Source organism: Netta rufina (genome assembly GCF_964035555.1).
Source record: "Netta rufina genome assembly, chromosome: 4".
In the NCBI taxonomy this organism is placed as follows: Eukaryota; Metazoa; Chordata; class Aves; order Anseriformes; family Anatidae; genus Netta; species Netta rufina.
Window position 1 is genome coordinate 49,374,082 of NC_140127.1, and position 26,678 is coordinate 49,400,759.

Genomic DNA, 26,678 nt, shown 5'->3' on the forward strand with positions numbered 1-26,678 from the left:
CATGAAGTTCTTGAAGACTCTGCAATTTCTGCCTGTCCCTGCAGTATAAAGGATGACCTTTTCAAATATGACCTCCAAAAGCTATGTTAAACTCACACTGTTCCAGATGTTGGTGTATAACAAAGTGAATGCACACTGCTTCTAAAGCCAGCAAAAGAATGACCTTCCCACTGGCTTATGGAAAAAGGAGACAATTTAATACAAAGAGTTTAATCCCTACATACGTTGAAAGAGCATAAGCCTCTAGATGCAAGATACTTTCTCGACGTTTCTTAAAAGACAAAGTCAGTCCAGGAATCTTAACCTGAAAAATTTATTCTTTTATTTTCAAAAAAAACAACCAAGTAACCTTCGATTTCATACTAACAGAACAAGATTAAGAGGAAATTATTTTAATACCCAGAAAAATAACAAGATTTATAGTAATCTATTTCCGGCACTAATATATATGCAAATAGGCAAAAATCACACAAGCCTATTCCGCAGGGGCAGCTTCAGTGTTTTCCTGTTCAGGAGCAGGTTCACTGCTGGCTTCTTTTCCTTCTTTGCTTCTTTTGGATTTTTTGTGTTTGTGCCTTCTGTGGCTGTCCCCTTCTTCACTATCATGGCGGCGTCTGCTGTTACTAAATAAAAAGAGGGAAAATACACCTTAAGCAATTGCATGAAACTGCAGGCCCCATATAATTACACCGTGCAGAAAACCTGCCTTTGCATTCTTATTTGAAAACAGGCACCTGCTTCTGTTCTGTCCCATACAGTAGTTGGATGTCAGAATCAAGCAATTTTTCATGTAATGGTACATACCTCTACACGTCCCCCATTTTTTTACTGGGATTTTTGAGTAACTTTCCACATTTGTAACCCATATTCTAACAGCAGTATTATTAGCAATGTCACATCACTACTGGCATCCTTAGGATTTAACATTCTTACTGATCCCCTTCCCCTGAATTAACCTTTATTTCTAACTGAAAAAGTTGAACCATTTCTGCAGAGTGAGCATAAGGGTTATTTTACTTTGTAAGAATCATTGAATTCTTGTGTTAACGCTGCTGAATGTCAGCTTCACTCTGCCTCTTTCTGACCCACCACTTTATACTTCTTTCCCCAAATTCACTTCTGCTCACTAGCTAAGACTGTCACACTCATTAATCAATATGCAGTTACCCAAGGCCAACACTGCTTTTTGTCTGTCCACATTTTATACGGCAGACTTGTTCCAAGTAAGTAGTACATCTAAGTGTTTACAGCCTTTCCACAAAACTCCAGTTTGTTTGGGGTTCTTTTAAAAATTTATTTTTTTAAGCTGGTAAAAGTCTTTCGTATCCTATTAAAAATCAAACCTTCGAGATGACTTGTGTCTAGTCTCTTCTTTCTCTCTGTGTCTCCGCTCTCTGTGTCGGTCATCTTTCTCTCTGCTTGTTCTATGGCGGTCATAGCCTCTTTCTGCGTAGTCTCTATATCTGTATCGTTCTTCATCACTGGTAAAAAGAAGATTGGCTTTTTAGGACAGTAACACTAAACAGCATATATACGTATACATTTAATAATAAATCCTCACATGCTCTTGAAATAAATGACAAACATCTTAAAGTTGCTTCTTTAACGTGTGTTAAAGGTATACTAAAGCTCTTTATCTTAGCCATAGAAGTCTGGTATATGGTATCATTGGGAAAAGGGATTGTTTGATAAAAATGGAAGGCAAGAAGAATGCAAGTGTCCGATTAAATTTATACTGGAGTTATCAAGAAGTTAGCTTAAACCTGTTTCTGAATGAAGTACAATCCTACGTAAACTTCAGTAATGTTTCCGGGTTAGTGTGTGCAATGCTCAGCACTCATCAGCCCACCTTTTGCCTACTACAAGCCAATTCAGTAAACTGAATTATATTTTTGGTACCACTGATCTATTTCCTTATATCTGCTTCAAGAAAGGAAACACTAGGTGCAAAGAAATGGACAGTAAAATATGGTGTGTTTTGGGTGGCTTTTTACGTTAATTTCTCTACGATGCCAATGCTGTCCTCCACTCCTCTCTAGGATTACTCTGTGTGTTGCCCTGCCACAACGCTAGTAAGAAAATTAAATACTACAGGCTATACAAGAATTTCAAGCCTTTAATTCAGAATCTATTTTCATACTTTGTCTTGATAAAAAGGACAGTTCTAAAAGTTCAGTGAAATTTAAAAAATAAAAGAGTAGTAATGGTTGTTAGCTAAAACCACTCGCACTCTGCATTAGCACTGCATGAAAAGGCTCGCTTCATCTTTTTCTCTACCAAGATATTCCTACTCAGATATAGTACCCAAATATAATTTAACAACTAGACTTCAATAAAAATTAACTAAGACTTCATGTAATATATAAATAGTTGCAGTAATAGTGGTTTGGAAGATCCTTACTAAGTCCTAAAGACAGGTACAACATAACCAGGCTTTCCAAGGTAGCAATTAGAGCAACAATTTAGATACTATTAAGCTGACAAAAGCCAAGTGTTTCTTGCTTTTCTTCATGTTTCTTTGCCAACATTTACCATTAGATGAAGTCTCTTCACGAGTCCTTGACAGCAGCAGAACCTTTAAAGCTCTGCAGAACAAGTCAGACAGATCCTGCAAGGAGAACAGCTCCCCTCTAGAGATTTCTCATGCCCTGCAGCAGTGAGGGTTTAAACCAAAATGATTTTATCGGCCATAATTTGGACCTAGTGGCCATTTCCCAGGTAAGAATTACATCAATGATCATTATAGTGATGCATAAAAACTCAGAGAAGGGGGAGAGATGTCTGAAGCAACAGCACTGGTCTTTCTATGAAATTTTGTATGATTCTATCATGAAGCAAAAATCAAGAATTACAAATTAGCGATTTAGAACAGTGTAGAGAAGCATCAAACAAAACTCAAACTCCAGATTTTCTAGGAGACATTAAAAATATTCACATACCAAATTCAGGAAACTACAGCTATTGCTGAGGAACTCGAAGTTACGACTTATGACCAAGTAACACGACTGCACTGATTAATGACTACATTAGTATAAAATCCTAACTGCACTTCCAACCACACATCTGAGAGTAAGCTGATCCTCAAAAGTATGCTTGTGACAGATCACAGCACGGCTGAGGCTGGCAGGGCTCTCTGGAGGCCCCCTGGTCCCACCCCTGCTCCAGCAGAGCCACCCAGAGCTGGCTGCCCAGCACCACGTCCAGGCGGCTTCTGAAGATCTCCAAGGAGGACACTCCACAGCCTCTCTGGGCTGCCTGTGCCAGGGCTCTGTCACCCCCCAGTTAAAAAGTTCTTCCACTTACACTTTTGTGATAGCGGCACAGATGTCACTATCATTTCTTAGATTTCACAGACCTCGTAACTATTGCAGCTCGCTGCATTTTGATGTTTATTGCACACAGAGCGCTGAGTCCCGCTCAGTTTGTGGTCCACCTGGAAACCAAGTCCTTTCCTATAAAGCTTTTTTCTAGCCAAACAGACCCTAGTCTGCTCCGCTGCACCGGGTTATTGGTTTTCATGACCTCAGAAATATATATTTTAAATTACTAAAGAACTACCATAAAACAGTAAGCTATCAATCAAATGCTGAACTTTTCATTTTCATGAGTAACTAACTGATGTGAAACTATCAAAACAGAAAAAAAAAAGACGTACTCTTTGCAGAAGGGATCACTGTCAGAAAACACAGCCTTTTCTCAAGGGAACAGAGAATGAGATACATTGTGAAAATGCACAATTTCATCTGACAGCAGGGCAAAGGTGGAATGAAACAGAAAACTGCAGGCTCATTTTCAAACCGCATGATTTTTACCCTGTTAGTATCACCAAAATCTCTTTTTTTTTTTTTTTTTTAATTTTAAGCAATTCACTTTTTTTTTTTTTAATCTTGAAAAGAACTGCTAACAACATATAAAGCAGTCATTTCTGAGCAATAAAATGCTAAAGACAATCCTTATTCCAATCTCACAACAGGATTGCTTAAGTTTAAACAAAGGGGATTTAAATAAAAGCACCGCATCCGTGCTGTCTCTAGAATAGTTCACATTCTCTTCCTTCCTTGCAGCTTTTTAGAGTACACAAAATTGAAAATAAACCTTTTTTTAAAACAAAACAAAAAGCAGTGTGTCTGCATGTTCTGCCTTTCTTAAACCTCTCCCACCTCCTCTGTGATTCCCAACCCAACTTATGCGAGTTAAGGGCCTCCCATTTTCTTACACGGCCATGTGGCAACAGCTTTGCTACAGATGGTGGATAATTTAGTCACATAAAAAAGTTGAGGCCTGCTCTTCCCCCTCCTTTGCAGATAACTCTGGCAGCAGCACAGAGATTTCTCTAGGCCTGGAAGCTATTAAGGTTCATTTCAAGCACCCTTGAATGACCAGGCTCCTTTCTGGCCTTCCATCAAGCTGTCCGAGAAACAGATGTTTAGATTGGTCGTCAGTTCCCCCAAAACTGACCCTGTAACACAGCACACGCACGCAGGAGAGGACAGCACTGCAGTAATCTCGGCGTGTGCCTACATGGAAAAGCAGCTTTCCTGCGCCCGGTCTTTAGTTAACCATCATGCATAAAAATCTCAGCTCTCAGCTAAGTCATGTCGACGCCGGGTGTTCAAATTCCCCACTATAAAGCCATTAGCAAAAACAAGCAGCCCTACAGCTAACGTATATTCTCTGCAAAATTGAAACTTAACAAAAAACACCGAGAAAAGCAGTCAAGACGTTCACCCCCAAATACTGAGCAAAGTAAACATAGGTAAGTCTATCTCCAACAAGGCAATGTGAATCTGTGGAGTCACAGTAAGTTCAACATTAAATGCTTTGTACTTGTGCACATGAGCCACAGAACAGTTGCAGTTTTTATTTTTTATTTTTATTTTTAAGGAGTTAGGATTGAAAGCCTGAAAGACAGTAATTATCAGCCTGAAAACAAACAAAAAAAGGTCCTTAACCTTAAAGTAAATTTTTTAAATGGTAGGACAGGTTATTATCCAGCTAGTGCTAATGACTAAACTCCCCATCTTAACAGCTAAACCCATGAATTAAGGTACAATGCTGTACCATATTGCTCTTGGCACTTAAATGGCAACTGAAAGTTCATTTAACACTTCTACGGAAACTGAAATCAACGAGAGCTGACTATGTCACTCACACACAGTGTTTAAATCCCACCTTTAATCTATAGAACGCTATAACCAGTTTGGACATACACTGAAGTTTTGGCACTTGTGTTTTCTGTTTAGAAAATCAATTATAGTTTCCAATTGAAAAGGGGGAAGGAAAGGAGGCCACACCCTCTATTTCTTCGGAGGATACAGCTGGACACTAACCTTTAAAGCTGAAATACGCCATGTAACGTGGATACAGTTAGGAGCAGAGTTACAGCACGCTGAAGGTGTTGCACTAACCTGTTGAACACGCTTGGAGTCGGGCTGTGATCTCGGTCCCGCTCTCTGTCTCTGGTCCGTTCTCGGTCTCTGTCTCGGTCCCGGTCGCGGTCCCGATCTCGAGATCGCTCTCTCTCCCGCTCCCTGTCCTTCTCTCGCCGTGCATAGTAATCCCACTGCTTGCTGCTATCCATGAGACTAGACCATGAAGGAGCAGAACCTGCAAGGTGCGGAAAGGTGACTAAAGAAAAAGACGCTGGTATTAGAAAGAACAAGATCAGATACCGTAAGAAAATTGCAATACTACTTCATGCTTCGTGCACACAGACGTTTGCTAGCCTCCTTCAAGGACATTTTCCAAGCTTCCTCTTTCACATGAAAGTTAATTTTGCACAAAGCCTGCAGCTTTTCCATGATGCTAATAAAGGCCTCTGGCACTCATTTAAATACTCATTATGAAGATACAAACAACTGGGTTACACATCGCAACACATGTCTAATCCACATGCACAATACATGCACATATACACACACACACGTATATATATTTGTTGTAAAGTTTGCTGACAGAATCTGATTTCATGTCATCAAACGGCTTTGTTTTGGGGGAAACAACAACAAAAACAGAAAAAAAAAAGCCTTTTGAAACTCAGCAGCTCTGAAAGTCTAGCTCAGAAAAACCAGGAAAATGACGCTTCCAGCTTCCTATTTAGATGTTGCTGTGTTTGTATGTTTTGTCCTTTAAGATCACTGTATTTAAAATATAACATTTTTGTTTTTCGCAATGTTCTCATTCACTGATTTGTATTGCACAGTGCATTTTGCCACACTTTTTTGATTACAGAACGTAACAGTAAGTTTAGAGGTCCCTTCCATAAATTCATTCTGGACAGAAGAAATAACACTCCTACTTATGCTTCGTAAGATAACCATTTCCGAGGAATACTCAGCACAACTACTATTACTACTAAAAGATAACAGTTTCAGAAAATGATGTTTGTTGTTAAAAGAAGATACACTGAAGAAGTGAAGAAGGAAGTCTCAGCACAACGCTGCCTCACAACCCGCCTTGTAACCAGCACTGGGAGAAGGGAGATGCTTCTCCACTGCTTCCTGCCAGCTCAGCTGTACTAAACAGCTCCTAATCTTAATGCCCCAATTGTTCTGGCTTGCTCTTCCCCTCCAGAAGCCCCAAGGATACATTCTATTACTGAGAAATAAGGGCTGTAGTATTTAACTGGAAACAGCACTCTCTAGTGGGCTTTGAGTACAGAGGTCACAGATTCCCATTTTCTGCTTATCTGCTTCCCTGCCGAATGATAACGCAGCCGTCAACAAACAGCCTGAGTTCCACTTCATTAGCTATAACATGAGAACAACATGCACTTGGCTCCACGGTGCTGTGAAGAGACGTTAATAACACAATTAATATCACCCACTGAACAGTGTCATGTGCATTACTGATGCTGTATTTAATTACTCCCGAGCTATAAAAAACAGTGGGTTCTCCCAACAGCTCTGCTCAGCCTGCCTTGCCTACCGCTGGGGTATGCCTGCCCCAGCAAGCTTTGGCAGAAGCTTACAGCAGCAGTTTGCCAAGCATCCAGAGGAGGAATACAAAAGTCCTTTTGAGCAGGCAGCAGAGCAGGAAAAAAACATTTCATTGTTAAAATACATTTGCAAAGAAAAGCACTATAATTCCCTAAAAAAAGCATTTTTATGAGGTTTTGCTTTTAACTAAATGCTTGACACTGTTTCACTTCGGGGCTACAGAGAAAATGAGGAGTTAACAGAAAAAAAATACCCTAACACAACAGTTATGTTGTTCATTATATTGCCAGAACTGAAATTCTTCTAAGGAAAGCAGCCAGAAATAGCAAAAAAACAGCTGGACTTTAAAGACTGCTAATTTCCTTGACTTGCCACTATGTCAACAACATACGTATGCTCTACGAGGCTTGAGTACACTGGCTGACAGAATATCCTGGTTTAAAGTATGAACTTCAATTTAACTTTAGACGTACATCACAAAACAACTACTTTCTTCTTAAGGGGAGTATAAACTTCCACCATCAATTTGAGTTACTCCCTCACATCTGCAGTAATTCTCATCAGACAGAAGCATGTCACTTCCACCCCAATAACCTGAGATTTGATGCTCTGAAAATACATTTTATATCTAGAAAAATTCATTTTCTATCTCAATTTCCAGCAGTAATTCCTCGCAATACACAAGGATTTCAGGGAAGCACGTTGTCTAACATAAATAGGTGTTCTGGGTTTACTGCTTAGAATGAAGCAATGTGTCACTTTTAATATCTCTGAATGGAGCCTTCTAATCATTTCCACAAAAAGAAAGACAATTCTTTTCAACACTCCATTCAACGTTTTTATCAATGATGTGGTGCAGGAGTGGAATGCATCCTCAGCAAGTTCACCACTGATACTAAACCGGGAGGTGCTGTTGGCTCCCTGGAGGGATGAGAGGCCTTGCAGATGGAGCTGGACAGACTGAAGCACTGCGACAGCCTGAAGGAAACGTTTCTTTACCAAAGAAACACTGGTCAAACACTGGAATAAGCTTTCTAGCAAGGTGGTTGATGCCCCACGCCAGTCAGTGTTCAAGAGATGCCTAGATAATGCCCTCAATGCTAAGCTTTAACTTTGGGTTAGCCCTGAAGTTGGTCAGGCAGTTGGACCGGATGGTCTTCGTAGGTCCCTTCCAACTCAACTATTCTGCTCTAATTCTGAAGTTTAATTCTGATTTTATTTTTAAACCATAAAAGAGGGAACTTGACACAGTCAATAGTTTTGCAGATGGCGTAAAAATTTAAAGCTATATAGTGTCACTTAAGACAAAGCATTAATACATCTTTGTGCCTCAAAAAATTCTGTTTCTGGAACTGTTTCCGTAATGCTAAGTTTGTTGCATGTTCACAATATATAAAGAACACTTAGAGCACAAATAATAAGAATAATAAAAGCTTCAGGAAAAAGTAAACAACCATTACACGTTGCTTTACCAGAAGCCCAAATGCAGTGCGTGTATTGACAGATGAATGAAATTCAAAGATCTGATGGCAAAGGTAGCACTGACTCATGAAAGGATTTAAAAACAACCTGAAGAAACTGCATCTGATGCAGCAGAGGAGCACAAAGACAAAAAACACCCTTGCAGCTACGAGTTAAGATTATTATTTTACTATGCCACATTCTTACTGAGCCTACAGTCCAGGGCAAAGACACTGATGCATGAGATTAGCAATTTTAGTAGGCAGAAGAAAGGCTTAATGAAGACTGGTGTTTCTGCAGTGTGTTTCCTATACTCATCTTCTATCACAACTCTGAAAAAGCCATCAAGCAGACTGACTGGTAAAAAGATAACAGGTTGGAGATTCAGTGGAATCAAGTTGGAAATAAACACCCTTAGCAATTCTGACATAAAGTGATCATCTGTACCCTGCTGCACCACTGAGCCCTCAATTTACCTAAGTTCTGACACAGTGAGAGCACTGGTAAAATAGGAAAACAAATCATATGGGTTAGGTTAGGGATCGTGTGAGACAGGGACTGTGAGGGAAAGATCTTCACTGAGAGTATACTTGCAACAGCAGCTATCTGCCGCTGAGCCTCCAAAGATCCAGAGCTCTGTATGACAGACACAGTCTGAGACAGGCAACTTGCGTTGTAGAGCAGATACAAAAGCTTTTGCTGCAGTAGGGGTGCCAGATACACTGGGAAGATAGGAGCAGCCAGTGGTAGAAGACACTTATGTTCGCTACAGCAAAAATGTCAGCTGAAACCAAGAGAAAAAGGCCAAGGATTGAAAGCTTGCCTAAATACAGCATTTTATGAAATATTCTTAAGTAGTAACTCCAGAGTATTAGAGCAGAACAACTGCTCATACCCTGAATAGGTGCTTTTTCCTCCCAACAGTAGTTTGAGTAGCACTAAGATATTGCTACTTCACTGAACATAGGAGGTAATACCTTGTTTTCCACAAGAGCCCCTAACTTTATCGCTGTACAATAGATATTTGGTGATACCACCTGCACAGTTCTGCAGCAGGACCTACCCACTCACCCCCACCACAAGTTTCACATAGGCAGGGGCCTAACAAGAAGCAAGGATTATTTTTAGGAAGGTGAATACTAGATCAAGAATGTGGCAGAGAAGGCAGTTACAGTCTGAATTATGAATTAACTGTTGACTTGGGCTGTTTTTCTTCCCACCTCCTGCCAAAGGCCCATAATGATGGTAGAGGTATCTTACTGTGAACTTGTAAGCTCAATGGGAACATCCTGCTTGTTATAAGAACCTTCTCACTAGAAGTAAACAACACATATCTGTAAGACTTTATTCCTCTCTTCTCAGTGATATTATCTTTTTTTCTCAATTAAAATTAAACTTCTGAGTTGTACAAAACTAATTACTCAATAAAACAAGTGGCACCATAAAGCCACATTTCTCTGATTAACCTCTCACACAATGACACCTTACACGTGCAGGGTATTTCAGGTTCTCATTTCGATTTGGAGATGTCACTGAGACATTAGATGATTTGGGACTTTTAAAAACTTCTGTTTCTTTTCTCAGCTTTTATGACCTTATGAGGAGGGATATGAAGAAAGAGATGTGAGAAGGAATGAAGCTCATCTGCTAAGCAAAGCAAGTAAAAGCTCATGACCAAAATATCCAGATGTTTCATCACATATTATTTGGATTTGCTGTTTTGTAGCTGGAAGTTAATTCAAGTACACTACACCAAGCCCCCTTGTTTACTCAGACATGTTCCAGAAGCTGACAACACTACAAGTGCTGTGCAGATAGGAACTGCAAGACCAAATGAGTGTAGTAAATCAGGAAACACAAAGGAAAGTAAGTTCAGACTAGATCAGTGTTAACTATCCTGTGGGAAACTGTGGTTAAACACACTCAAATAACAGCAGAATTTGTAATGTCCGCGGGAAGTTTCTCATCTTTGCAAACAAGATGGAATGAGTTAAAACCTATTATATCTATTTCTCTCTATTTTTCTGCAACACCTGGGATCAGCAGAGGAGGTCATTAACAGCCACTATGTATGAGCATTAAGAAACCAGGGATGTCATGCTTTTATAACCAGCTAATCACACAGCACAGTGATAGGGATTGTGTATATGCGTCTTCAAAAAGGAACTCAAACTCAGCACTAAGATTTGTCCATGGGTATAAATAAAAAGAAAAAAAAATACAGCAAGGCAAATGACTTTTACTGTGTAAAAAAAAACAAAAAACAAAAACCTTTCATGTCATCATGACTTTTTTTTCCTATAGAAAATGCTTTAACACTACTTAAAGGGGGGAGGGAGGAACTGACAGAAACCTTGACTTAAAGGTTTTTTATAGATATAATCTCTGGGGAAAATTCTTAAGTTAATTGCAATAATTTGAGAAAAAGCTTGAACAAGAAAGACCGCATTACCTGCTACTCCTTAATTACCTTTTCTGCCTAACTTTACAATCAATAGTCACATCTCTCAATCAGGAAACACGTCTAACTTGTCTCACTGGAAGAGCCAACAATACATCATACTTCAGAGGAAAAAGGAGGAGGAAATATCGAAAAAATTTCTTAACACTGAAAAGAAAGTGAGGCATGTATGCCAGTATTTCGATTAGATCACATCTGACTTTTATTATGGACCTTTGGCTAATATGTCTTATCAGCTGTGTTAAAGAAACAACAAAGAATAATTGGTTGCCCTCTCAGACCCAGACGTCCCTCTAACTCTTAGCCTTCTTCTCTTGTGCTGCTTGATTTCCATAAACATACAAAAGCAAACATCAGTTTTTAACCCTGACATAGAAACTTCATATTAAATATCAGCATGATCATGATGACATTCATCTTGTGTATATTGATACTGAAACAATGTAAGCATGCCAACACCCTGAAGGCCAGCATAAAAGTTAGAAATATTCTTGTGGCCCTGCCAGTAATTGACAGAATTACAAATTCTAACAAAAGAGATTCCAAAGTGAAAAACTTAGCATATTAGATGTAACGATACACTGCATAACATTACTTGTTACAACTTCAGCAAAATAGTCAACCAGGCTGTGTTAGTTGTACCAAAAAGTAAAGCTGAGGCAGACTTCAGCAAACACAGTTCAGTTATTGCTAAAAAATAGTTAGCATAAAGCAGCTGTTTGCTCACATCAGGAATTATTGAAAAACATAACTAGTTTCCATACATGAATTTAAACACTTGGAAACTGATGAGGAACCCTTCGATGTCAATAAAGTACTATTTGTTACTCCATAAACTGCTCTAGCTTCAAGAAATGGCCAGCCATTCACAAAAGTCATTTATATCCAGGTATATCCTCTAAAGACTTCTCAATATTTGGGAGCTACACTATCTGAACATTTGATCTGTGCCGAACATTCAGCATCCTGCAACTGGACAGAACTTTCCCTACAACTTCTCCTTCCAGCAGTCAGCGGCTGTAGGAACAAAGAGCAAGGAGGCAGAAAAATCATCAGGGAGAAAAGGCACCAGGCATGGGGCTGGATAGCAGATGCTCTGAAGGCAGAAGTAGCAACCGGCAACACGCTCACTTCACCTTTCCATTTAGGCTAGATGAGGAAGATTATATTTTAGTATTTCAATCATTCTTTTGGCTCAAGAAGCAGAGCCATGTGCTGCATAACAGTATCTATAGCATAACAGTGCTACAGAACGGGAATTTCTATTTCAGTTCACTCTTACTATAAAAACAGATGATGTTTTCCAACTTCATTTTTTTCTATAACATTAATCAAAAAAGAAAAATGGACTTCTTCAACAGGATAGCTGAAGATTGTAGCATCTTAGACAATTTTTCAAAGGAGAAGTACGCCACTCAGATTTTTCAATTATTGGTACTGCTGGTTAAAATTCTGACCATATCTCAAAATAGTACTTGCTCTCCTTCTAAATCCTACCAGCTCTTGGGAAATTCTCCCTGACTTGTGGTCCATAGTAAGATGCATTATTTTTTAAATCTCAATTCTGCAAAATAAAAAAGCAGCATGTAAAGATATCCAGGATACAAGTAAGAAAAACGACACTGTTAACAAGCAGCTGGTAAATTCACAACAGTTATCTATCAGGTAAAAATGGTGGGCAATGAGCTTTCAGAAGGAATTAGTGAAAAGGACCTGTTTAGACTCTCAGCTGAAATCCTGGTAAGTATTTCAAACAATCTGGTAGAGCGCTAATCAAGAATGTTCAAAGCCAGCAAACGTACTCACCACTGCCATATGAAAATGCACGAACAGAACGACTGTCATAGCCTGAGGAATGTCCACTGTAGAGAAGAAAATTCATGTAAAATCCAGTTTTATCATTAAAGCTAATTCCATTGATAGATACATACTTTTATTATTATTTCACTGAATTTTTACCATCATATAGACTAAAAGTATCTTTTGTAAGCTGATTTAAGTCTTCCATTTTGGGCATTAAAGCAAGAAAGCAGTCTATCAAGAAATGTTACTTCACTTTTTAATACAGATGATAACAGCATTCTCTCACCTCTTCTTAAAATTATAAAAAAAAAATCAGTATCTTCAAAACAAATATTAAACATGAACTGTTCTTTGTATTTTCCATTATATTTTTTTTTTTCAAATATGGCTTATCTCTAATTGTTTGAAAGTAATCATTTGTGAATGAAGCCATTCTCACTCTTTTTCTTAAAAAGCAGGTATGGAGCATATCTCTGAACAGGTGGACTTCAAATGTCTACTTCTATAAATAAAGTATTAAATTGACTACATATTTTCTATGCTGACTTCTGTCAGAGGTAGCCAACTCAAGTAGGTAAAAAACAGGAAGGTTAAAATGGATGATATGTGCACAGGACATAATTCAAACACACAAATCTTTGATGACTTTTAGCACTTCCTACGTAGCTTGAATGAATTATATTTGCTGTGTTCAAATTGAACGTTAGTTCTGTTCTTCAAGGCAGTGCAACATTAAAAAAGTCCGGGGTTAGTTTAGTTTAAAAGCAAAAACAAATACAATAATAATGAAAGACCATTGCAACAGTGCAACATTTAAAGGTGTAAGATCTAGTTCCCATGTACTATAATCAAGTGGATTTTTTTCCACACTGTTTCAGAAACTATATAAGTATTTACTTAAGTAAATACAATGAATACTGCTTAACTGTCAGAAGCAACAGTCACTCACAACAACTGTCACTAGGAAATAATAAATTTGCTTTCATGCACATCAAATGCATTGTTAGTTTTTTTCTAAATTAAATCAGATGAGGATTTTCTCTGAGATTTACCATCATCATCCTGTGGAGTATATGTTAACAGAATTTTTAATTTCAAAGGAACAGATGTGTGCACCTTCTTCCAGTGAAATCCAAAGGACTGGCAAGAGGCTTGCACCATCTTCTTAAGTGAGCTTTGTATATGACCTGGTTTTGGCCTACAGCAAAATATAAATATTTTGAGGGCTGTGCTGACTACTTGTTTGCTGTTGGTTTGGTTTTGTTTTAAGATATGTATATACATAATAGGTATTGAAAAACACTATTAAGCATATTAAAACTGAACATTTACAAGTAAAGCAGAAATAGAAATTTGGATTCCGTAGAACTCCGACATTTCCAGTAGCTTATGACAGTGTGAATGTGTGGCCAAATTGTTTATTTACATTTATATAAAAGGATATGGTAGCTGTAAGGTGAATTATAAGGTTCACCTAAATAAATCTTCAGACTACTACTACTTCAGACTACAATTGTTACCTTAACTTTGTGTTTTAAGTCTTGGCACTGATATAATATCATAACTCAGTAAAGCTAGTAAGTGGTCAAGGAACCTATTTAAAACAACATTAAGCGTCAAAGATGTGAGACTAGTAACGCTTCTGGAAAAATATTGTAAAAAACAGAAACTGTCTCCCCACAGATAGATAAAACCCACCAGGTAGTGTAACATTCATTCCTAATATCTGATTTACTGCAGCTACAGAATCCCAATATATTGATTTGTAAGATTTCAAACAGATAATCACCTTTCTATCGTGGGTATGAGGGAAGGTGGAGGACCGCCAGGTGGTGGTGGAAAGCCTGTAAAAATTAATTGGGGGGAATGGGGGTAGGAGGGGTAAAAAAAAAAAAAACAAAACATAGAAGAACTGTGTTAGGCATGCAATGGTAAACACATTTCAGACAGCATAATGCAAATCATTGTTTATTGCTTTCTGTCTAAATAGGTTTATTTGGTAAAACAGCTTAATGAAGGCAGAGTTCCTTAGCAGCAGTTTAAATTAAACACATTCTTGAAAAATACAAGACTTGAGAAGCATAGGAAAATTCCTAAGTAGCTACCGATACTTTATAAACCAAATCACAACTGTTTTATGTGTAACAGCAAAAACAAATGGAAAGAGAAGAAAGAAGCAGACTTTCAAGAAACTGGCAGATAAATCCACTCATCAAGAACATTTTCATACTTTTCTGCCTTGCATCAGAATAACAACTGAGCATACATCTACAACTTTGTATTTATAAACTTTTATCTACATATAACTAAAAGAAACTTGGGAAATTGTAAATTAAGGAAGGGTTTTGTTTGTTTGTGTTTTTACCCAAATGTGGAAAAAAAATCTAAGCAAGTTTACCTGGTGGTGGTACTGTTATTGGTATACCTAAAAAGACAACAAATAATGTATCAGTTATAGTAAATGTTTATGTTTATCATCTGTAGGTCTAAAATCAGACTGAGCTATCTCAGCATACACGATTAAGGGGAATAACTTATTTTCTGTGTTCTCGGATTAAGATTTCACATTAATACCTACCAATATGCTCTTATGCAAGCCTTGTGCAACCTGCCTTCTTACATTACTACTCTTCAGAATCTTATTTAATTAGAAACAAAAATAACGAAGAATGACTCTGTGTCTGAAGATTAGAAGTAAATCCATAACCCTAAAATGTTAAGTATTCAGAAGGAAAGTAATGCTCCACAGAACATATCTGCTTCATTTTATATTCCATAACTAGATGAAAGGAAATGTAATCGGCCCCCGACCTTTAATAGCTTAGCATAGGAAATACAATGTCCACATGGACAAAATATTACGGCAACAAGAAACATTACAGACGTTTCAGTCAATGCTATGCCACACTGCAGTTAATCATTCAGTTGCTACTTGGAGGGAAAAAAAATGTTCAGTACTCTATTTTCTTGTAAATATCTGGAAAGGGAGCATCCCTTAATACATGCATATTCAAGAACTGTTATAACTCTGTTGGTTTTCTCTACTTTTAAAGCTTCACTTCTAAAACAGCAGTAGTTTGAATTTAATTTCACGTGACTCCAGACCATCTTCTAGAACGCAGTATTTTTGGAACGTGAATTTGTAAGAGGCCTGAATAAAGTATTGGTAGTTTGAGGTAAATCCCATTTATGTACATTTCAGTAAGTGAAGTAGGCAATTACTGGAACAAATAAGTAACAGCTAATCTTTCATAAAGTCACAGACAAGTTGTCTCTTCCCTCTCGACTCTATCAGAAAACTCCATTTTGCATTAACTTGGATAAAACAGAAGCAGTAAGCTGGCAGAGCAATATTAATCAAGAAACTCATAAAACAATCATGCGCTCTGAACTCTTTCTGTCCTTATTATTGAGAGAAATTTGAGAGCACTTTGATTCTACTAGATGCTTATGAATCACCAACTGAAAAGAAACAATGTGTTTGTTGTTTTTTTTTGACAGATCTAAACCTTTTCTTTTTCTTCCTTCCATCTTCTGAAGGGCCCATTTCCTTTTTCTAGAAGAGACCACTACTCCTCTTCAATATATTAGTAAAGAATACAATATATAAGTAAAGAATACAACTGATACCCAGAGACTGGATGTCCAAATAATTATGATGAATTGGTTAATTCAGAATATTATACCGAAGAAACACATCTGTGTTTTTTCCTCTAAAATTTTGAAGAACTTTCTAAAAGTCTTGATTAACAGTTATATCATCTTAATGTGGAAGCTAATTTCCTCGATGCTATCAGAGTGAAGTGCACATTATCCTATATTCCAAGTTAGCAAGCATCACTATGAAGATCTAAAAGTTGTTTTTTTTTTTTCCCTTGCTTTTTTCACTATAGAAGAAGGTGACAGAAAACAATAAACAGAAAAAGTCACGAACTTCGGGCAATGGAAAATTACAGAATCACAGAATCACAGAATTTTCTAGGTTGGAAGAGACCTCAAGGTCATCGAGTCCAACCTCCAACCTAACGCTAACAGCCCTCCACTAAACCATATCCCTAAGCTCTACATCTAAACGTCTTTTAGAAACTCTTCACTCCTTTGCCTTTTATTAATGCAGTGAAAACATATTTGAGGTATAAAAGCATACTCAAATCATCAGCAGTCAATTAATTCTTTTGAGAAAGAAGAGACATCTTGAGTCATTTCTTGTGATGTAGGGACTATACTTGAGTATCAGTGTAAGAAGGAAGCTTAGCACAGATCACCTCCCTATGACGCATTACATTGCAGTGCCACAAAGATAAGCCTAGCCAAAACCTAAATATTCAGAGGTGCGTCAGGAACAATCTAAATGGCATCAGCACAGAGTTTTACCTAACATGCTCAAAACTGTTTTCAGGACACTCTATCCCAATCTACCACCTCAAGACTGGTAAATATTTAGAGAACACCAAGTAGGTTTTACTAAAGGAAAGCAATGCCACATGTGCTGTGCTTGCTGAGTAAGGAATCGAGCATGATAATGCTGCCCTGACTTAACGACATTCTGCAAGTTAGCTGAACTGTGTAATAGCTCACAGCTACGTAGTACAAATCGACTCAGAGCAAAAACTTCTTTTGTCAGGCTAAACTAAGTCAAATAGTCTCTTATTCATCACAAGATAAAAGAGTACACTTACAGCCCTACAGTTAATTGCTAAGCTTTGGTGCAAGTCTCAGCAGTCAAACTTCCCCAAACTATGCAACACAAGTTTAATGTTTCACAGTAAGTTTTTCCTAATCTCAAAAATACATGTCACACAAAAATACGTCAACTGTATCCTTAAACCACAACACATAAAGCAACACTTAAACTTGTTAAGCAGGCTGTTAAACAGAGGCATCCACATTCTTCTTTAGATTTACATTAATCCAACATCGCAATAAACCGCAAAAACTAAACCCAACACATTGTTTGCAACAGCCACCGATCTCCTAGCAGTTCTTGAGCATTTTTTGGGTTTGGCCATTTGAATAATTCCAGGACTCATTCCTCAAAGAAGATCTGAATTGCAAGAGTGAATGAATTCAGAACAAGAGAGCTAACTTCAAAGGAAGATCCTTTTTCAAAGGGGCTTTTGGAGGATGTTTTATATTTGGAATACTTAAATTTTCTGGCAAGTAGTCCCAGTTTAATATTCGGTAAGAGGTTTTTTTTCCCTCCTCCTTCACTGAACTTAGCAGGGATGGCAGATTCTATTTTAGGAACAGCTTTGAAGATAAAGAGCTGGCAACAGCACAATTAAAACACAGCCCTGAATAAACCAAATCCACAGCTCTTAATCGTTATTTTCAAATCCACTTGAGGCACGGAAGGATGTTGAAGGAGACTTTCTGAACAAGTGTATGTCATAAACCTGTCTGCAAACCATGAGACTAAAGCTAAACCTGCTTGCTAGATCTGTAACACGTGTGCACTTCTTTCACCTTTTGAAAGCTCAACAGGTGAGGGGTTTGATAAGATCAGTACAGCTATACGACATTGCTGCACCAGGAGCATTTGTGGTAGGGGGTGAATCTGTCTCATTCTAAATCATATGCGGCTTTTCTGTGCTACAACTACAATTAAAATAATAGTTACTTCCTAAAAACCTGCAAAGCATTCCATAATCATAAAGGTTTAAATACAGTTTAATACTAGTTAGCATTAGGATTACATCCCTCTCCATTCTATCCCCTCAGCAGTAAAGAAACTCCACAAAATTGCCAGAGCAGTAACATTCAGATACCATATTTTTGCATTTACACACAGTAACACAGAACATTTTAAAATATTTCCCCCTTCTGTATCCTAGGTTGCATTGTTTTGTGCATAATGATCACTGATGAGAGCCAGAGCTTGACATGCAGCAGGAGTTAATAGTTTTTAGATCACCAGCAAATGAACAAAGCAACATCTTCCATGGGGAAGGATTTAAATCTTATAAAATCCCACAAAAAATCATTGTACAGAAATAATAATTTTCCTTTCTTGATTATACGTGAGAGAATTAACAAAGAGAATTCTAAAAAATTCCAAAAGCAAACGAAAAAGCAATAAGCCTTTCAACAAGACTTGAGTACAAGTCAAGAAAAAATGCAAAGAACAAATGGAGAAACCAAGGAAAGGGGCTCCAAATGACATCACCTCTTATGTAACAAACCCTTCGTTTTCCTACTCAGATAATTCCAAAGTTTCTGCATCTATTTTCACTTTTCACCAAGCATTCTTCTTAGTTTCCTGCTAAGTACTTTTTAAACTTGAATTCCTTAACAGGACAACACTCAGGTAACTGCACAAATGCCTTTGATGCACTCTCGTTTTAATAAGTATCAGTAAATTTCAAACATTTAATAATAAGCAGAGTTTTCAAAAAGCTTTGATTTGTCTAAGATTCACAGACCCAGGAAGCTGGATAAAAAGATCAAGTGCGAATTAGATCTTTAAGTGAAAAAAAAAAAAAAAAAAAAAAAAAAAAAAAAAAAAAAGATGCAGCACAAATGCATTTCTTACCAGACTTCCAAGAATTCAGAGATACTGTGAGGGGAAATAGGAATTAAAGATTCCGTTGGTGTTTAGACCTTAGACATCAGAAAATCCAAGTTTTGACACAAATTCTTGATATGTCATGCTTTTAGTTCAAAGGTTTCCAGAATCATTTGTTAACACGTACCTCTCAATAGCATTAACAATACTTGAATCACAGAAAAGAGCTTTTCACTTCAAACTTTCTCAAGGACACAGGACCCAACATTCAGTATTTAAGAAATTATTTACTACTTGTGGCTACTCTTACTGAGAAAGCAGAGACATCCACTTCCATTTCTGCCTTGCAGGTATATTCGTGAGAAGAGTACAACACAAAATTCTGAAATTCTACACGCACAGTCAAATCTGCATGGCATGTGCTGTCTTTAATTCACTATCATCAAGCATCAGTCTCTCATTCTCCATATTGCATGTGGTGCAGGATATTTACCTGGTGGGGGAATCAGAGGTGGAGCAGTACTGACAGTTGGAGGGGGTGGGAGGAAAGGAGGTGGTGGAAGGTGGGTAGGTGGAGCTCCTGGAGGGAAAAATGGAGGTGGCTTGGTAAAATTGTCTACTTCAGGATTAGATCGTTCTGAAAGAACCTGTAAAATATCAAACTATAGTTACAATTGCTACGTAAAAAGGGTAGAAGACAGGTTTCCTCTTTTTCCTACATCAGGAATATATTACTTATGCACCTAAAGGGCCATATTCAGACAGTTTAAGTTCTACCTCAGTCCTTATGTTCAGTATCCCATACTTGCTAAGTACCTCTGAGGGCCACTAGGGTACAGTGAACATAGGATTTTCAAGGGAATAGAGGCCATCTGAATATGGCCCAAACCATTTTATATTTGTATGTAAAGCAAAATATTTCTTTAAAAAAATCAATATGAAAGGCATGAAAAAATAAGATTTTAAATTATTTAAACACTGTGAGAAGCTCAGCTGCAAAACACACTGATGTGTTTTCAGTATAAGCACTGAAATCCATTATTATTTTCATTGTTTAACCTTAACCTAAGTTGGCATGGAAACTCAGCTAGAGAACCAAGCAAACTTGATTCTTCTCTACAGGCAGAGTTATGAGAAGAGAAAGTGTATTCGACCTTAACACATTTAGTTGTTTTCTGAAGATAATCCAAGCCCCTTAAGACTAGTATTATAACTTATGGTAAAATACTATTATGTACATTAAAAAAAATAATAATAGGCTCAATCAACTATTTACTCCTTCAAAACATATTTTTAAAGGACTATTTCTCCAAATGCATATGAAGAGATTTTCAGCATGTGTCTGGCAGGAATAGGGGAGAAATACATAGTCAATTTAAATATTTATCTTTATCATAGTAAACAAAACTTTATCCCATGTGTATGTAGCAGAGACGGTGCTGTCTCCTGGACTGTAAGTCTGCAAGATTGCTTATTTCCTTCCAAGTACACTAAAACATTTATCTTTTGAAACATATCAGATGTTTCATCTTAATGTGCTTCAATTAACTGCCATAACCTTCTGATATCAAAGCTGAAATTAAAGCTACTTCTCTATTTCTCATTTATACACATTGGAGTGTTTTAATCAGAAGCAGAGGTGTAGCAAAAATGTCTTTTAGACGAAGATAGTGTGTAAATCTGCAGTATAAAACCTGTATGTTGCTGTTTTCATTAGCACGCCGTCGTCCTTCCACCCTGCTGATAGTGATGGTCTGTCCAATCACATCTATTGTGCCAGATAATCGCCTGCAACACAGGACAAACCAGAATCAACAAGCAGAACTAGGAAGAGAGAGAAGACGTTATTATGGACTTCTCTTATTCTGAATGCCACGAGTTCCTTCTCCTGTACAAAACATAAAAGACTTTCTGAAGAACACTAAATATGATAAATTTCATGAAATAAGTGTGTAGAACAGAACAATGCAGCAAACACTCCTGTAGGATAAAGGATGACTGTCTCCGCATTCTCCTTCCATCCCCAATAAGAAAGTAAATCTATACTTCTGTCAATGATGGAAAAACAAAAAAAAACCAAAAAACATAAGGAATAATACAGGGAGATCACCAAAAAACATCAATAAGGAAAGAGTACATTAAACAGAACTTCTAAAAAATCTGAAGTAAAATAGAACTAATCATTAAAAATAAACTTTAAACTGCTGAAACCATACCAGAAGATTCCACGGAAGATCAAATGAAGTTAAGTTAGGAGGCAGAAATAAACATAAGCCAACTCAACTCTTCCATGCATACTATAGATATTGCAGCACATATTGAAGAAAATCACCAGGTATCCCTCTTGTCTCAGAATATACAGTCTTGCATCCAATTCAAAGGAATGTTAGACCAGTCATACATACTTCTGCTCCTCAAATTTCCAAATACAAAGTGTCTCTCCACAAAACATTTACATAGCTAATTGCTATGTTCACCTTCATTAAAGAAACTGGCAAAGAAGCAGCAGAAGACTCACCTCAGTTCCCCTTATAACCCAGTCAGGCAACATGTGAACGTACCACGCTGAGAACACCTACCTTAGAAGTAGCTAGCAATGGATTTTTAGAGAAAGAAGAAAGGAGAAGTAGCATACATATACAGACTTTCCCTCCCAGTTTCTGGGAATCAAAAATTTAGGGACTTCCTATGCAACCTGCGCACTGTGTTTCATAGTCCCTCATTAACTTGCATTTGCACCATCTCTTTTGAACAAACACACTTGTGCTTTTAACCTCCAGTGATGCAACCTGTTTCAGCTGCTGTTTTTGTGTTTGGTGCCCTAGAGTCCTTGTGGTAAAAAATAAATAAATAAATAAATAAAAATCATCATCATACAAATACCTGTTCTCTGGTGCCACAGTATTCTTGGTACCTCTGTTGCATCTCTTCTCAGTCATCCCTTTCCCAAGATGAACTAATCCACACTTCTATTCACACTCAACTGACTCTAAGTATTTGATCCTCTTTTTTGTGCACCCCTTCCACTTTTACTATAACCTTTCTGATATGATATAAACAGAACCACAGGCAATATTCAGCTCTCAGTGCAACACAGTTTTATGCATTATAATCACTTTTCTCATTTTGTTCCCCACTGCTCATGATGACTACCATTCTACTAGCTTATTTTGGCTAACACTGGAAATTGAACTGACATTTTGGGAAGTGGCAACAATAATTCCATGATCTCCTTCCCAACCGGTAATGTGTAATTAGAGCCTATGACTACAGATGATTAGGGCTGATTTCTCCATCCCCTTTTCCCCCTTCTTTTTTCTCTTATATTTGTTAACCCTTATAGATTAATGTTTTTCTCTAAAAATAGCTGAACTGTCTTTAGGTCACCTGCATTAATGAGAAAAAGAACAAGAGCTGATTCTGCTGAGAAAGACTACAGAGGTTTCCTTAAGAACACACGTGTTGTCCCCTGTGATTTTTTTTTCCTCTGTTTAAATGTAAATACATAAATAGACTCATGGGTTCAAACTTGCAGGAAAGAACAGAAGCCTAAAATAAGTCATTGTGGTTCTTTCTAATAAAAAGTAATTAGTCTTAGTTAATATTATCAAAACTCCGCTATTTCTTTCTTCCCTCAAGTTTTTCATCTGTCACGTACTGTTAAAAGCAAGCTACTTGTATCTTGGCAAACAAGCTGGATGCAAGCCTTGGTCTGCTGAACAAACTGTAGCACTAATACCTACAGAGGGCTAAATTTCTCCGCCAGTTTCATTTTTCTTCCTTTCAAATAGATTTTAAAATTTCCAGATCCACAAGTCAGATAACAGCTACGTCTTCTCCACTTCCTATCGATGCACATTTCACATTTCTCAAAGTCACAGATGAGACGACTGTTCCTCGGTGCTACTTCAATTTTCCCCCCCACATTCTCTTATCTGCTTAGAACGAGGTCACAGTATTTTATTATGCCAATGATGAAAATATCACAAACTAATAAAATAATTAATAGGCAAACTGTGACAAACAGAATTTTCTTTACATATCGATGAGATCATACAGATTACTTTAAGCACTAGCCTGTACGTATATTTGTAACCTGATGTTTCACTCTCTTTTATAAGACTGTCATCAGAAGTATTCACACAAAAATTAACTGCTCTGGTTAAGTAAGGATACACTTCAGAAAGGCCTGTTATATCAGAAAGTCTGTATTTTGGAGCCACGTTCTAAAAGAAAAGAATCCTAATTTGAAGTAGGAGAAAGGTGGGTTTTTCTATGGACATACTAAAAAGAGTAAAATACAGCTAAGGTTAAGGGAATCCTTCTCCACCAGGAATGCTGACCAACATGTCAAAAGCCTTCACACCAGGATCCCGTTTTCATCTTCACAGCAACAGTTTGAACACCTCGTGCCCATTTCCTGACCAAGAGCAAGCACTGTCTTACCAGATTTTTTACAAAGTGATAATACTACAGGAACAAATGCAGTAAGTCTTAGCTACCTCTTAATTTTTTGACTTTGTTTTCTTATGATAAACATTTTTGCACCGTCTATAAAATACTTATGGCTATAAAGTATCAGGAAAATGTTAAAATTCTGATATTATACAATCATAACAATTGCTGCAGTAAATAGCAACATACAGACCACTAAGGAAAATGGAATACAAAACTGCACTACAGAAAAGAATTATTTTACTACCAATTATAAAAACACTTTTAAGTGGAACTAAAAATAAGTTGAGAGACAGAGAAGAAACCTGGAGTATTGGCATCAGTATGTCAGGAAATCTGCCGACATAAAATTATAGATTCTAAACTAAACCCTCTTGTCTGGATGGCTACATATGGAAGGCCATATACCATCCTTTAGTTAGTTTTCATTTGAAGAACCGCATCTTATTTAGAAAAAAAATCTGGAATTTAATTTTTTAGTGATAGAGTTCACAATGACTGCTAAATTATTCCAATGAATGCTGGAGTTTATGTGTGAATTTTTAATGTAAATGTATCTCACTTCAGTTTCAAACCCGTCAACATATTAAGCTTATGCTTGTTAGACTGAAACTGTTCCTACTACAAAATTCTTAACTCCTGTTATGTACTCACATAGTCTCTTAAGAGAGGTATCTTTAAGCCCAAAAGAACATCTGAGTTCTTTGCCACGCAGCTGTCAACTGTGCATTACTTTTTTTTTTTTTAATTATTATTTATTAACCTTTCAAAGCAGAATAAAAACACTGAACTGATGGTAAACACACCATTCCGTGGGACACAAGCACTACCATTTGAAGCATAATCAAGTCTCTCAAAATCTTCAATTAATCAGCCACTTGGGAACATACTCAAATAAAGGATTATAGATGCCAGACCAGAAAATGGTATGACAAAGATCTGAATGTCACCTCTTATAACTAAAACCTGGTTTTTGTGATAATATGGAATCACTACTTTGTATAGTTTTAACATTCCTGTCTGCAGCCCCAAAACAATGAAAATCCAGAAACCTAGCTTTATAGAATTTGAAACTCTAATTTGTATACAGATACAATAATACCCATCTGCTTTGCAGCCCGCAATTAATTTCTAAAAGAGGTTAAAAAGCTGGATTCACTTAGGTCAACTCCATTAGAAAACAAGGTATAAAATTACACTTCTAAGGGATGAGAGAAACAAAGGTACACCAGTGCCACACCTGTAAAGGACATCACAGTAAAGAAAATCGACAATATTTATCAACAGTGAGATACAGAGCAAGATGGAAGACTGGGAAAAGCTTTTAGAAATTTCAGAATCGAAATGCAAAGAAAGAGAAAAATACTTCTAGTTTTTAGAAGAGATGCTCCTGATTCTTTTTTTTTTTTTTTTCTAGCAGTATAGTTGACTACTAAACTGATTAATGCAAATAGCTGGGAGATCAGCTGAAAGCTCCTTGGAAGACTGCACACTGAGGATGATCCAAATGCCTTGTCAGCAGTGCTCTGCAATATTTGGGTTTGCAGCTCCTGGATTTCAAAGCAAGCTCATTAAGCACAAGGGTTTGGAGGGAAAAAAAGATCCAATGGTACGAGAGCCCGACAACACATCTGCAAATTACAGTGACGTAAACTATACAGCAGCCCCTCAAAGGATAACACAAGTCAACGAAATTCTCTGATCCTAACATCCCAGCCTAGAAATCAAGACTTCTGGATTGTTTCAGCCTAAGTGCTGAAATAATCAACACCTGCTTTCCTAATCCTCCCCAGTTGCCGTTTTACATGGTAATCCAGCATGGCTGGACTTTGTCTGGACTGCTGTTTTAGTAACCAAATTGCAAATGCAGGTATTATAAAATATTTGCTAAACCAACCACGTTTCACTAAAACAAAATAAAAAAGGACAAGTGAATTTTGTGTGTAACAAGAAAGCTTTGTCTCATTCTTCAATCTGACAGCCCATTTGGTTTCAGAGCTCTAAGACACTGCTTTTCCTCCAGCATCGATATGTTCTCTAATTATCTCACATCTTACCCAAGAAAACTTCCATTTTACCTAGCTTTAGTCCTTTTTATATGTTAGATAAGTCTCTTCTAAAGCAGTAAGTCCCTTGGATGACTCACTGCTTGGCTCACTCCACCGTTTTACAGGGCTTCCACTTGGTAGCGAGGTAGCGAGTCTGATGCGTGTGCCTATGCTCTACTCATTCTCACTGAACTGGTGTTTTACAAATACACACACACTTCCTGATATCCATTGTTCTACCGAACAGCCAAAAGATTTCATTTCCTTAATGAGGGATGAGTTCAGGAATTTGCAATCATACCGTGAAGTTGACAAATTCTCTATTTCCTAGACTGATGTAACACTGCACAAAGTACTCTCTATTAGAAGAGCTTGAGATCCAATAAAAGAAGGCCTATGTTCATTTGCAAATGGAGCAGACAACACCTTTGTCAAAAACTTTTATCTTCACTTATGCAAAAAGAGGCATCTGAAGTGTCCAGGAAACAACAGCGGAGCAGCTTTTTAAGAGGGGCCAATATGAAGCCTTGGATCTTCACTAAGTCACAGCAAGTTGGCACGTGGGGAAATTTCAAAGACTGCTCAGCCAATTACTGTCTGACTTAATGATAAGAAGTTAAACAGGCATCATTAGGTTTGTCTCAGTGCTATCTGCAAAGAAAAGAAAGGACTTGGTTCGCCCCTTACACAACCAGGGCACCTGGGATACAGATGCAATCCCAATGGATACACCCGATCATAAAAGGCAATCCACACGTGTGGGACACACATGAACCCACAGCAGAGTTCACGCAAAGTACAGCTTAAAAAGGACATTCCAGCAACTCAGTGCATGATTTCACTCTAATTAACAAATGGTTATTTATGAGCTATTCACACTATGAAGACTGCCCTCCCTGGAGAATTAATTCAGAGAGCTATCTCAATCTCTTATGGCAAACAGAGATTATTTAGGTTTTACACAGCAAAAAGAAATTGAAGGGAAAAAGAAAAAAAAAAAGCAAAGC

At 37.4% G+C, this 26,678-nt stretch overlaps 1 protein-coding gene across 5 annotated transcripts in view; it reads right to left on the bottom strand.

The window, feature by feature from the left end:
• Positions 1-303: 303 nt before the first annotated feature.
• Positions 304-26,678, bottom strand: part of FIP1L1 (factor interacting with PAPOLA and CPSF1) — a 43,537-nt gene continuing 17,162 nt past the window's right edge. For 2 of the 5 annotated variants that reach the window (XM_084286294.1, XM_084286291.1), the window contains 9 exons: positions 20,863-20,956; positions 19,662-19,815; positions 19,196-19,219; positions 15,062-15,088; positions 14,453-14,507; positions 12,667-12,722; positions 5,409-5,628; positions 1,344-1,481; positions 304-623 (listed from right to left, as the gene is read on the bottom strand). In XM_084286294.1, coding sequence (XP_084142420.1) covers positions 476-623; positions 1,344-1,481; positions 5,409-5,628; positions 12,667-12,722; positions 14,453-14,507; positions 15,062-15,088; positions 19,196-19,219; positions 19,662-19,815; positions 20,863-20,956 — 916 coding nt within the window. In that variant the 3' untranslated portion in view covers positions 304-475. The remainder of the gene's footprint in view (positions 624-1,343; positions 1,482-5,408; positions 5,629-12,666; positions 12,723-14,452; positions 14,508-15,061; positions 15,089-19,195; positions 19,220-19,661; positions 19,816-20,862; positions 20,957-26,678) is intronic. The other 3 variants (XM_084286295.1, XM_084286293.1, XM_084286292.1) reach the window with 2 other exon arrangements.